The sequence below is a fragment of the Trichoplusia ni genome, chromosome 19 (assembly GCF_003590095.1).
Source record: "Trichoplusia ni isolate ovarian cell line Hi5 chromosome 19, tn1, whole genome shotgun sequence".
In the NCBI taxonomy this organism is placed as follows: Eukaryota; Metazoa; Arthropoda; class Insecta; order Lepidoptera; family Noctuidae; genus Trichoplusia; species Trichoplusia ni.
The window spans coordinates 4228161-4243241 of NC_039496.1; the positions used below are offsets into that span (position 1 = coordinate 4228161).

The 15081-nt window shown below is 32.4% G+C and overlaps 1 protein-coding gene across 2 annotated transcripts in view; it reads left to right on the forward strand.

The window, feature by feature from the left end:
- LOC113503498 (lachesin-like) overlaps window positions 1–13223 on the forward strand; it is a 123056-nt gene extending 109833 nt beyond the window's left edge. For both annotated transcript variants that reach the window (XM_026885507.1, XM_026885506.1), the window contains exons 5-11: window positions 363–533; window positions 2210–2338; window positions 3312–3450; window positions 6417–6568; window positions 8379–8483; window positions 10324–10386; window positions 10621–13223. In XM_026885507.1, the coding sequence (XP_026741308.1) occupies window positions 363–533; window positions 2210–2338; window positions 3312–3450; window positions 6417–6568; window positions 8379–8483; window positions 10324–10386; window positions 10621–10835 (974 nt within the window). In that variant the 3' untranslated portion in view covers window positions 10836–13223. The remainder of the gene's footprint in view (window positions 1–362; window positions 534–2209; window positions 2339–3311; window positions 3451–6416; window positions 6569–8378; window positions 8484–10323; window positions 10387–10620) is intronic.
- The last annotated feature ends 1858 nt before the right edge of the window (window positions 13224–15081 follow it).

Consider the following 15081-nt stretch of genomic DNA (forward strand, 5'->3'; position numbering starts at 1 on the left):
TGTGTATCGATACTAATAATATTTTAAATGCGATAGTAACTCTCACTGTCTGTCGGTTACGTTTTCACGTCTAAAACACTGGAATGATTTTAATGAAATTTGGTACAGAGATAGACTTGAGAAAGAACATAGGATAGTTTTTATCCCGGACTTTTGAAGAGTTCTCTTGGAAACGCGATATGACCGACCTCGATGCGGGCGAAGCTGCTGCTAGGGGTATTTCACGTCGGATACATGACCTGGACTGCTTTTGTAAGACGACTAAAAAATCACGGTGTATAATAAAACAAATGTCCTGTAGACCAAACAATGAAATATTAGTTTTTTATTTATTATTAAATTATTATTTTCTTCCTTCATAGTGCCTCCAAACATAGTGGATGAAGGCACCAGCGGGGACCTAGTCTCCCGAGAGGGTCAAGACGTGAGCCTCTCCTGCAAAGCTGAAGGTAGACCCCTTCCCAGGATATTGTGGCGAAGAGAAGACGGAGCCAACATCCAACTGAGGAACGATGCTGGAGAGCTTCGGAAAGGTAAAGAAAAATGATTTTCTGTAGAATTCAATCCATCAAACCAATTTCCAAATTTATTTTTGTACTCGATCTGTTCTTGAAATTGGTATTTCAAAGGGTTTTCCACCTTCTAGGAATTCAACGAGTTTTATAAAAATACAAGAATTTAAAACGTACATAGTTCAAACTGATTCAATTCCTGGTATATAAAAATTAACCACCAAAAGCAATTTCAAAAACAGATCTACGAGTAATTTTCAAATGTAACGGTGACAAATGTTATTAATAACTAAACTATAACTCTCAATAAAAACCATCAGCAGTTTATTCTTTCATCAATATGAACTATATTTGAAGCTCAATAAGATATAGTTTACAATAACTGGCGATCGATTTTTCTAGACTGGCTAGATCGACAACCGGCTTGACAAAGCCTCTATTATAATGTGCTTACACGGTAATAAAGAAAAGCCTGATCTTTTCATCCTTTCATAATTCCTTTCAGTTGTACGACTTCCTTTTTCTCTTCATTTTAACTGGCTGGTAGCCCTAACGACGGGGCCCTTTGTGCAAGGGTGACTGGACCGTATTAAAATGACTGATTGCAGCCAAACGTCACCCAAAAGAATTATCTTGGATATTTTTTGCGATTTATTAGGTTTTTTTTTCGGTACACTGCACTTAAAAGCTTGTAAAAAGGGGTTTTAAAGGTAACAAGTGGATTCAAATTTGAAGTTGAAGAATTAAGGTGAAAGTAAAATTAAAATTTGCTGTAAAAAAACTCAAAGTATATAGTTTATTGTACGTTATTTTTTATATTTGATTTCATTATGATTTAGGAGAGTTCTTATCACAGTCATAAAATAGCATTCGTCTCTAGAAAGTGGTTAATGACAAGCTTAACAATAGACCCAAATTAGGAATCTCGATCATGAATTTTGAACGGTATCACACTTTGCGCTTTATAAAATCAACTAATTACAGCATAAGATAGCTTAGGAATGTATGTCTCTATTTTTAACAATATAACTTTACACATTTTACCGTACCCGTCGAATTCATATTATTCCGATTCTAAAAAGAACACTTAGCTTTTGTTTGCTATGGTTCGATCCTCGAATAGAGCAAATATTTGTTCCTTTTAACCAATGTTGCATGGAAATATACGGACAGACAACCAGTGGTTTTCAATTGTCGTACCATCTATTGTTTTATTATAAAAGCTGATCGGGTTTTATCCGTGTAGGGTTCGTTTGTTTTTAAAGTAATATGAGTGCATTGGTTTATTTGAAACGTATTGAAAAGATGCACTTACTAAACAATCAGAAAGTTATTTTAATCAAAACATGTTACGATGTTATAGCTTTAGCTTTTCGTTTTCACATAAATAAATGTATTTCATTTATCAATGAGTATAGTGTTTGCTCGTCATGAAGAGGCTAATTTTCTTTATTAAAGCGGTTTTAGCATTTGGTAAGTTAACGCTTCACTCAAATCTAAATTTTAACGCCTTCATGTGCATGGACCAATGTAACCAAGACAGTTAGCACACACACTCATATAATATTCCTCCGTTAAGCACACACAAGCGGTCAGACGAGAAACCTACAATTTAAAAAAAATATGCGCTTTCATTATTCCGACATCATTTTTTAACCTCATGTTTTCTGATACTAATCTTATCGTTTTGTTCACAGTGGATATGTTTATGGGTCCAAGCTTGAACCTGTCGAAGGTGGAAAGGCGTCAGATGGGCGCTTACCTCTGCATCGCATCGAATGATGTCCCTCCGTCAGTCAGCAAGCGAATCATGTTGAGCGTTACTTGTAAGTTGATTAGAAACATTAAATAAATAAAATATATGTATTAAAAACATGGTTCAACATAAAAATATAGGAGAAAGACATTCGAAATCTAATATAGGGACCATTAATAATAGTCATGACGTTGATGGAGGTAACAAGTGAGGAGGCTGACCTATACTTATTTTGTTGCAGTTAGGGATTAGGTTCAAAAAACATAAATAAAAAATAAATGTCCAAAGATTTTAATTTTATCCAATAGAAAATGTGTTTCACAAATATTTACTAGAACATTATTCAATACTTTAATAGGTCATCGAATGTAACTGGACGCGAAAACAAATTAATTAAATAAATTTTCCGCGAAAATAAAAGAAGAAATATATTTCATTCGAAAATCGAATCCTACTAAAATAGTTTGTTGGATATTTATTTAAGTTCTATTTTGTGCTTGCCGAATAAAAATGGAATACTAAGCGTGTAATTTCACAGTTTTAACGATGTACAAAACTTGTTAACTACGTCCATACTGCATCGGGCAATTTTACGCCAATTAAGTCGACTAGATCCTGTGTCCACGATTGTTTTTATTTCTGCTTAACTTAGACTAAAAATTCCTGTGCGTGTGTTATGTGATCAATTAACAATAAATAAACAGGGTGTTTTTTTCACAAGGCATTTTTGACCACAAACCTTTGGATAATTAGTAACATCAATTTAAAAGTGATAAGTTAATATTAAGAACTCGCGGTACCATAAAGTGCTATGTTTGTTTTATATAAAATACCATATTTTCAAACATAACGGAAATGCCTACAAAAGTTAGAAATTTAATAACTCACAAACATTCAAGTCACATGCACAAGTACACCGAGACTCAGGACATCCGTCCGTGAATCACACTATATTCCAACATAGGACAGTTATCTAGAAGCCGTTAAAACTTAGTGACCGATTTTACTTATTATATTTTAGTAAATATCTTTGTTTCTTACAGTTCCACCATCGACGTTGGTGGCTACGAAAGTGATTGGCGTGCCGACCGGCTCGCAGGCCAGACTGGAATGCTTTGTGGAGGCCTACCCCCAAGCCATACACTACTGGCTCAAGAGTGGGGAAGAAATGATATTGTCTGGGTATGTATGTTAATAAAATACAGATTTAATAAGGATATATCCTCAGGAATTCTCACAAAATCATAAAACATTTTGGATCGCTGGAAAAATGGATTGAACTATGTTCTATTTAATCTTGAAAAAATTTAACTTTAAAGTCAACTCAATTACTTACTTAATTTCCGTTTTTAAGATATTTTCTCGGTTTGAATACAATTTTTGAAGGAGGTATCGTTGTTACGCACTTTTTCAGGTCTGATAGTGCTCTTTTGTCCAAATAATGAATACGAGAAAGTTAAAATTTAAAAAAAAGCAGTCGACAGTAACCTCTAACTTCCCACAGCTCTTAAATGGCTCGACTGATTTCTATCAAACAGGTCTGAGAACACTCTCAATAATTCACATAAAATTAAATTGTAATCGCTCAAATCGGGATTCGGGAGCTACGATGCACAGACAGATAGACACGTCAAATTTATTACATTCCTTTTTCTGCGTCAGGGGCTAAAATATTGTAAAATAAATCCTTAATTTTACAAATAAAGAGCCATTAGAAAAATCAAAATTGAATCAAAAGAATGATATTTGCTACGTGTATTTATAGAACCTCTTAGATTATTGAATACAATATTGTGTACTCTGTATTAACAATTTCCGTGGAAAACGTTTTTTTGTTATAACTTAACTAAGGGCTGAATAAGTGAATTGAAAAGTAAAGGTCAGATTTATTAATGTCTTTATTCTGAAATTCTGAACGTATTCGATGATAAAAAGAATTGGCTATTAAATAGCTTTTTTTCCGCACGTTTTCAGTTCATACATTACATTACTTACGATGCATTTTCAACACGGACACAAAAAGGGATGTTTTAAGTTGTTGACTATGAATATGACTGTACCACAGTCTCCTAAATGCGTACCCGATTTGGATGCGGCATTTTTCGTTGGATTTTTTTCATTTTTAGTAGACAACAAATGTTATTTAAATTTATTTTGCACACGCAAACTTTTATCGCAATCTATTGATAAAATAACAGCATTTGTAGCTCTTATCACTATCCAAAAACTATCGACAATACAAGAAATACCCAATACTTTTCAATTAGTACAATTTTAACTTTCAATAAAGCTATCTGCTTAGGCAGCAACAGGCCAATATCGACGCTAACACTAAAACTGTCGTAAACCGTTAACGAATGCCAACTTAGTCCCGAAACATTCCACACTCATTAGCTTTCTCCCTTTCTCACCTTCTAGATTGTTTCAAAAATACCGTTAAATGTAATCGTTCAATATTTTATTACTCATTAATACCTCTTAAGAAATTGTTTGTTTTATGTCTACTTAAAGAAAGGTTGTAAAACTATTTTTGTTGATTTTGTTTTGTTGTCAAGAAATATTTTAGCTATTTTTAGTTTATTAACAAATAATTTTCAGTACAGAAAAATCGTGACAAAAATAAATTAAATTGTTACTTAAAAAATAATTATTCTATTCAGTAAGACAGAAAAGGAAACCTTTCCTTTTAAAGTTAGATATTTTTTTATTTTAATCAAATCCAAATCAAACAAAAACTTCTTCTTCGACATTGAATTGACAAAAAAATAGTGGACTGTAGTGTTTGGGGGCTTTTAAAATAATCTAGTAACAATATTCCACTGTTAATCTCATACATCCTTATAATGTAAATCTCGTTATTCTATTCGCTTTTTCCGCTTTATGAAGCTGTAAAGCCTTCGCCTGCAGACGATCTCTCCATTAACCTGATACAACCTGAGTGTTTCCTTATTGTTTAGACCTCATTACTTTTTAATGTTTGACCCTTTAAGTTCCTGTTATTGCAGGCTCTCCACTCTGAATGGAATTGGAGGAGAATGAGTTTTTTGCATTTGCATGATTGTACTGTAAAGAACTAGGTACTCACTGTTATAAGTGATAAAACAACAAACATTTGCGGATTTTTGTACTGTGTGTTTTTATTTCCTCTTTACATATTAGATACATTTTTTAAAGATACCTACTAAACTACTAACTAGAGCTTCTAACCTATTGATATTTTGCCTGGGTTGAGATTGAAACTGCTCCTTATCATATAAATCTACATATATAAGTATATAGAGCCTTTTATTTTTATATTTTCTGAATAGAAAGCTCTGTCACAATTACGAATCAAATGTACTATTACTATACCAAGATAAATAGTTTAACAAATAACATAATATTAGCATTCAGACGTTCCCTAAACAATTTATGCATTCATGTCATCAATAAGCAAACACTCAAATAGACAATTTAGATAATTTACCTTTACTATTCTGTCATCGGTACGGCATGACCTTTATACCAAAAATAGCTCTACTCTTACTCTGAATAATGTCAACCCACAAAAGGTTCTTGAATTGTTTAAGAAGGCTTATCACTTCCGAGAGCAATGTCAATTTTGGGAATTATTCATATTTTTATCTTCGAGCTCTATTTTTCATTAAATGTCAAACAAAATCTCATCTAATCATCAAATTTTAGGGATAGGTGTAGCGTTTTTACATCACGTGCCATCTTTTTTATTTCTGTATAATGTTGTTTCTTCTGCCCTTTCTAGGGGAAAATACAGAAATTAACATCAGTTAATTTCTGTATTTTCCCCTTCCAGATTCTATTTGCATCCTTAATCTTCGATTATAATGATAGAATGTAAAGGTCAAAACATTTGTGTATTTGTAGAAGCAAATTAAAAGAAGTTGAGATATAATTTTACATATGGCAAATGATTAAAAAAAACTTTGTCTTCTTTTTACACGATAATAACATACCTACTTATTGTATTGGTAAAGTCATTTTTTATCCAAGGAGGTCTAAAAATATGAAACACGAATATATGTATCTCTCTTAAACCACATCACTCTCCTGCTGAAACAACTACAGAATTGGAACACAATACCTCAAATACAAAATCCATAAATGTGTTAACAGATATATTTCTATTCTAGAGGGAAACACGAGATATCTGAACAAAGGATCTCATCTTACCAACTGCGAACGATACTCGTCGTATCCCAGTTCGAGTCTGAAGATGTGGGCACGTATACATGTGTCGCTACCAATACTATGGGAAAAGCAGAAGGGACGTTGCGACTTTACGGTGAGTTTCTATATTAAGTATTACTTACTGTAATAGCCGTCCGTGAACTATATTTAGGTAAGTAAAGTGTAAAAGTAAGACAGTTTGCCGTGCAATTACTATGCATCGTTCTTGGACAACTGTCAGATTTAATAAAATTTGTCAAAGAAGGATTTGGAGAAGGATTTTTCTTGATAAAAGAGTTTAGGACACTCAAACGCACACTTTACATTATTGTTTGGACTAGCCTCCGTAATGCGTGGGCAATCAACCACAAATTAAGTTAAAAAATGTTGGAATCAACAAACCCATTTAAGATTTGATTAAAGCTGACGATATGTGGCGTCTCTTCATAAAAGCACTTTCGTCAGAAAATGCAGTGGTTGTAATAAAAATCTTGCGCGTTTGGTATCTAGTGAAAGGGAAGGGAGAAGCCTCTTACCGCACTATCTCAGGGGACACAGTGTATGAGCATTCGCAATAGAAAATACCTGTAACTACTCCAGGGTGCAATTTTTGGTCCAAAACCACATTTGCATTTTATTTATTCAATATTCCAATTAGCAGTGTGGTTTTCAATTTGGTTTATCTGATAATTAATTTCAAAGGCCGATAGGAAGGTTTCCGTATCTGAACAATTAGTCTGTCATCCTTCATCACTATTTTATGGAAACTTTGATTAATTATTGAAAGTTAAGTTTTGAGGTTAACATTTGGTGCGGAATGGAAACATACTCCCAAAACGAATAACATCAATAATTTGTGCTAGTCTGTGCTTTGAGCTTAATAAACAAAAAAATGAAAATTGAAAGCATATTGTTGTAGGGATGTTGATGGGGCTGCCCCGTTTCTGCAGTGCATCAAGTATGTTTGCAGAAGCACACGTCGATGGCTTCCAAGCCATCGTCAGGCAGAAGTCTGCTTCTTTGCTCTGCAGAGTGCGGAATAGCTCCAACTCCATCCTGAAGATCATAGCGGAGAGATATGATTCTCCCTTGTTAGGTGTTGTTGCTCAAAGATGCTTTTTGAAAAACCACTTGGTTTCCAAATAGATAGCTTTGTAAGTGTACTAATATAGGTATAAGTTTTTTCTATTGTTTACTAACCCATATGGATGCTGCTTATCAGAAATAAATATTTATTTTTTTTATATTACTTTTATCAGAGCTTATTAGTACTTGAATTTCGTAACCATTCTCCGTCTATCACAAAAATACACCATTTCCAGTTCATATCATGCTGTAGGTATGTCAGTACTAACCGCTGTAAGTGAACGGTGGGTACTATCTACCGCAGGAATTTACTGCGCGGTTTACACTTATCAACTGAGTTGTATTGGGAAATGTTTGCGTGTTAACAAACCGCGGGCGCGATGCAAGCTGTCGACGGCGAACGAGATTAATGGAAATTTAATAGGATCGCGCGAAAATAAAATGATGGTAGCAGGTCATATTACTATGTGAGGTATATGAACTCTTCTGATTCACCGGATAATTTCCTATGAAGAGAGACAGGTCTAACATGCAAAGTAGAAATTATATATGATCATTAAAATGTTGTTGAGGATACAGTGCAGCAAGTAATTAAAAGCATGTCACTATTAAATTGTGTTCAATATTGTGACCTATTAAAGTGATGACAACATTTTGAATATCCTCTATCTAAAATCTGTGTTGTAGGTATTACTATTCTGTGTAATATAAAATAAACCATACAAAAACTTAAATACAATGGACAGACAATTTATTCCATGCCAAAATTTTGATCATCCTGTACATATATTTGTAACTTGCCAAAAAAAATGTCACTGAAGAAATTTTTGTTTTAACAGAAATAAAAATTACAACGACGACGACAACTACAACTACAACCACAACTACAACTACAACCACTACGACAACTACTCCAGCTCCAACAACGACAGAACCGCCGCCAAGTAAGTTGAACATTTTATTTTTACTCCGAGTAGATTTAAGGTTCAATATATTAAGAGACGTTTTCTTAAAACAAACATAACTTATATTGTATAGACCAGACTGACCTCTACCTAAATGAATTGTACGAAAAATAATTTGCGCTCGACAAAACCTACCTACCTACACTACCTATACCCTAAAACAAAATTTAAGTTCGGTTAACAAAAATGAGCGATCGATGAACAAAGGCAAAAGCGATTTACGAATTTCCAAAAATGTTAAGAACTTATTTTATCTACTTTATATCCCTTATTTATTTACTTATATGCAAGTGACTCGTAAGTATGATACCATTTACGGACTTTTTTGGCTGACTGTACGATTGGTAAGCTAAAATGATGCTCACCGAGGTCTCGTGGGAAACTATAGCGTATTTATGCTACCACATCTGACACCTGTCACTTTTCTATTCTGGCCAGAAATACTTAAAGAACAGATTTCTCGTTTTCCGTCTGTCATATAAAAATATTTTATTTTTGTACAGAATTAAATAATTTTGTACGAATCCGAGCAACAGAAAGCAGATACTGGTCGCAAAAAAAAACTTGATGAAATATGCTACTATTTGTGAGAGCTCCTTAATTGCACTCCAATTAATGATAACGAAAAAATATCTCACAACAAACGAATACCGCAAACAAACGTCGTGAGACAGATAAAATATGATAATCCACTAGCAACTGCATTTATTACTGTCGTCGTATTCAAATTGATGATTTTTCGTAATCGTGCTGACGTCATCAAGATGAAACCGCAAAAAAATCATCTGTCACAGTTCCCCGTTATTTATGAGTTCGAGAAAAAAGGCGAACCAAAATATTGCACGTAGATGGGAAAGAGGACATTGTTTTTTTTTATTAATAATATCCTGTATGCCTACAGAATTTCGTGAGGATTGAGAATTTATTGTCACTTGTATAAGAGATTTTTAATTCCCTTTTAACGATATTCCAACGGAGAATTAAAAAAAGGAAAGCTTAATTTTGTTCCGAGACATATTATTTATGAGATTCTAAAATGTACATATATAATGTGTTTATATTGTGGTGAGAAAATAAACGTTTATTATAGTTATAGTTATTATAGTTATAGTTATTTATTTAATAATCAACCCTTCACCAACCAACCAATCTTTACAGAGTTACGGTGACATGCATTTTACTTGCTCCAACCGTTTTACGGAAGGTGGTCAGAATGCCGGTTTTAATTATTGCATTTCTAAAAGTTGTAAATTCTACCCAGTGGCGCCCATTACAAGTTGTACATAAGTTTGTGACTTATGCTCTAGACAGATCTGACATTTTGATAAGCGGGTACTAAAGTGTTTTGAAACTATAAACCGGTCGGTAATCCTAGGTACTAAGCTAACATAACATGCCATGTTGTTATAATAAATGAACTAGATACAAGAAAACTTTAACAGAAATACCAAGTTTCAAAGGTGACAATTGGATTGCCTTTCGGTGTGCTTTTTGCGTATCCGAGTCTTATTGTGGATAATGTTTAAGAAATATGTATGTTCTAATAATTTACTTCTACATAATATCGAATAAATCAACTCTTCAGTACTATTTTCTTACAAAGACTAATTCTGTTACGATAACATTTTGTAAATTTGAGATTTATTTTGTTTTCACTTTTTTTTATTCATGTCGGCAAAACGACGCTAAGGGATTTAGTCCTTGTGTCAGTTGTTTCACAATCATTTAAATCTCATGCATAAAGATACCCTCATTCCATTAGAATTAAGAGAGTAGATTCAATAGTTAATTATATCAGCTAATAAATGTTTTTTTGCAGGGTTCGTCGTGCCTCTACAACCCGCTGAACAAAAGTTCTACACTCCAGATGTCACTACCTATGGTAAGTAGAAACAATATCTTTATTTTGTGAATTTAGTTTTTTTTTTGTGAATACATAAAATGCATAGTCTGATGTTTTTGCAGTACATGATTTTGTTAGAAATTAATTGTTCTGGAATACATATTCAGCACAAAAAAAAATAGTCATAACTGTTTTGTTGTATTTAAATTCAAAAATACTAACATTTATTTCACAAAGCTCAAGAACGTTTTAGAATATATTTTCGTTTTATAGACACAATGCAAAACGTGATCGAGCAGTCCGTTCTTGACAACAACTGGCTACCGACAGCAGAATCTACAGCAACGAGCCGACATCAAACCTTCTCGCTCCCCACTCTCGCACTGCTCTCAGTGTTGCCATATCTAAATAATATTATTTATAGTAGTTTTAACGCACTTCTAATTATTAGTAGGAATTTAAAAATTGTAACACAGGGTGCGAGATGATAAGTTGTCTTGCTCACACGGAGAATCAGTGTCAATTTAATAAAATAGTTGTTTGCTAAGCATTTAGTATAGTTTTGCTTGAATTTATGCCATTGCTAAATAATACCATCATCTTACTTACCGCTGCTGGAGTTGACATTAGTTTTTCTCGTACAAAAAATACACAAATACGTCATAAGAAGCTCTCTAAGAGTACGTTTTCTACCATTTCGTACTTATTAAGCTTTCTTCGCTCATATTCATACATTTTAGATTTGATATGTGAATATTCCGAGTTTATAATTATAAAGGTATCAATAACTTCAGAATTGTCACTGCAATTGGGTATTGCGTATAAACTAGCGAAACCACAAAAAAAAATCCAAAGTGAAATTTAATTAATTATCTTATAAGATTGTGTAAAAACGTTATAATTGTAAATAGACAGGATTAATAGTGTTTCGAATTAATTGTGATAACATTGTAAGTTAATTAGGTCAAGCAAGCCTATCCGTGAATATGGAAATGTAATATTTTAAACAGCATTTTTGACATTAACACACCACTGAAGGCGCCGTCAAAATTGACGTTATATTTCAATGTAGTGCCATTTTTGACAGCGACATCGGTGCTGCCGTCCTAAATTACAAAATACTACTGGCGTATTTAACCTTGAATTTATTTTGACTCCATTATTTTGGTAAAAATTTATGTCTAAAGTAGAGTTTGTTACTTCATAAAGTTCGCTGATAACTTTAAGTAACAACGGGATGGTTTATTACTGTTTTCGTAAGTATATTTTCGGGTAGGCTTGCGGTTAGTATAATGTACAAATACAATAAATTAGAACGAATATAACGGTGTTTTGAACACAAGAACTGATGGGGAAAGTTGGTTAATCATGTTTTACTTCACAAGCTTTTCCAAAAAAAAAAAATGATTTTATTTTAAATTTACAAAAAAAAATCTTTATTATTCTTTCTTATGATTCCTGCATATATTTGTGTGTCGTTATTGGATTGAAATGAATTGTATGGTACCTTAAGAGAGACTCCGCGTCTACTTAAGGAAGACGGACTGACGAGTTTTTTATAATTATTACTACTTGTAAAAATTGAAAGTATGATATAAATATGGCCTAAGCTATAGGTACATACATCTTCCACATATAACAGAAGTATAATAATCATATAAAAGCATATCAAAATAAATGTATAAATAAATATGTAAATAGTAAAATAACAATTAGGGAATGGACGAAGTTTTCCGAACTTTTCGAAATCTGACAGATGTTGCTGAGTATTGTTTTGAAACCATTTAACGATTAAAGTTCTTGGTTTTAGTATTACACTGTATTTTAGTTTAAGGTAATGTGCTTAATCGTATTTTGGTCTATCAATGCTAATGGACTAATTTCATCATAATGGAAACATTCATTTTATATTCACAATTTTATTTGATTATTTAAACTTTGTGTCATATACTTTAGTCAAAATTTTATTGTAAGACACATTGAAATACAATTGATATAGTCGATATTGTTTTTAATCATAATATGATTCAATAGATGGACAGTGTAAAGCAAGAGCGTAGTAATAACTCATTGCATTGTATTGTGTTGCCGTTTTGAATCGGAACTGTGAATTTAATTTTAGCACGCTTTAAAACCAAACACAGGTGCCAATATTGAGTAAAAACCAGTGTGAACGAGAATTTATGAGGTGAGTTTCGTCAACATGTAGCGTATTGTTGGTTAATTATAATAGAAAAAGTGATTGTGTATGTTAACACAATAACCTGACTATTCGATTTGAATCATTTGGCAAGCTAATCATTTACGATCCAATTGTGTTTATACACGGATTTACTGTAAGTCCGGAGATTATTACGAGTCATTCAATTTACTTTGGATGTAAGCCGACAATATTGACTCAGATAGTCAACAAGATGTAATTATATTGTTTCAGTAATAATACAAATGACTCGAACTGGGCAAACTTTTCCTATGTAACGAAGGTTTGAGCTTGAGTTTCAGTTTCAAATATTTGTAATCTAGGTGGCTATGATATTTTCATACACCACCTTTTAATAATGAAGAAAGCAAGAGCATTATTCAACTGTTTTTTAAAAAAGTTCGGTAATTTTACCAAATAGTAAACACAGTTAATTTTTGTCGTTCTCTTTTATTTTTATTTCGAATATTCTAACGTTTGAAATTTTAATCTAAGATTCGTATAAAAATCGATTGCACTGAAGTTTCAGTTAGTAGGATCAGCAGTGTTTACACGTACCAACTTATTTTACTTTCGAGACAATTTAGTCTCAAAGGGTTGTCTCAATAAAACACTCACCTCTTCTGGTTGTTTAATGTGTTAAATGTTATGATAAATATTTTTTTGTTTTCGAGTTATATCAGGTTTTTGTTTAAATATTTTGATTGTGTATAAAAATTGCTAAATTATGTTAATATAAGCGTTATTTAGTTTTAGAATGTTATGTAAATATTGCCGTAACGTAGATGTAATTGCTACTGTATTTAGGTAGGTATGTTTTAATGAAGCGAATAATGTACATAGTAAGGAATATCATTAAACGAACAATTTATAATTATTTCTGGCATTTTTATTTTACAATTGGTAATAATGTTTTAAACCTACTAAAGTAAAAGAAAATGTTTTAGTTTATTGCGATTATCGCTAGTGAAATACTACTTACACGAAATAGAAAGACAACCTAAAAATATTGAAAATTATGCAAAGGGTTCTACGGCGTAGACATTCGTAGCCTGCTACGAACCAACAGAACTACGCCCTTGAGATTCGATTTAACCTTTTTTTTTGGCTCAGATTAAATTTTGCTATTTAAAGAAAGCTTTTAATAGTGACGTAAGCAATTATAGTGTTAATGAATTGGCAATAAGGATTATGTCTTAAATTCTACTCTTAACTCTACATTTTCAAGGATTACAGCCACAGTATAAGCATATTTCCCGTTCACACATATGGAAATAGCACAAATAGAATATGCTCGTTATAAATCTTGCCATCACAGCCATTTTTAAAAGGCTGGCTGGGGCAGAGGATCTTTTGGCATCGTTACAATAAACCAAACATTTCAATAAAACATAAGGCTGAATTTATGTTGATGCATTGTCAGCGATTTATTGATAGCATTAAAAACAGCATGTGTTGTACATGCTGTTTTTAATGCTATCAATAAATTTTCAAATTTATCTTAAATGTATTTAATACACTCAAGCATTTCGGTTTCAGTGAACAAGAGAATTAAGGAACGTGAAAGTTACAAACATCATATCTATCTGCGCATTCATGAAATCGATTATTTAAAGCTCATCAGAAATTTCACGTATAATTAATCTACCACCTTACCTGAGAACATAAACGTAAAGAAACGTGACACAAGACTGTAAAACTTGAAAGCCTGTTCATCGAAAATAGACCTACTAGCCAAGTGATATTTAAACAATAGATAACGTAAATAGAAAACAATTGAATGTTTAGAGAAGCCAGGTCAGAGTCACATGATTTATCAAACCAAATTTCATTGAATAACATTTGGCTAAAAGGTAGTCTAAATGAGAGATAAGACTAAATATAACAAAAAAAGAAGCTCTTCAAGCAACATTTTGGTCAGTAGCAACCGCCACACCTACCCAGCACTTGTAACGTTAAACTCATCTAAACAATGTAATTCATTAACATAATGTCGTATGTAAAATGTACGGTTCGCGAGATAACCCATGTCTTGTTATTTATTGTCCCGTGGCATAGTATGCGCGCCAACAATCTTTGTAATGCAAATGATAGGACCAAAACAATTTAAATGTTAATTTATTTAATACAGCACGAAATTAACGTCTTCCCTGACCGAGTAAGATATTTTATTTATCGGTCGTTACTTAATAATAATAATAAGAAAAGATACAATTTTATTTCAATGTATATTGCATTGCTTTAACTATCAACTACTACATGAAAAACAAATATATCTGGCAATTGAATCTTAACAAAAGAAAAACCGTTCGTGTATTAAATAAATAAATTTTAAGTAAGTTAGCACAAATACAACCTTTGATTCGAAGTGTTACAAAAGTGTATAAATACGGAGTAACTTCAAAAGGAAAATAAACATTGCGAGCACAATACAACAATGTCGACGGCTATAAAGGCTCTGTAACTTACTACACTTATTTTTAAGGTTTCCTTTCAATATTATTGCTTGTTATTCAGAACGCGTATTTAATTAC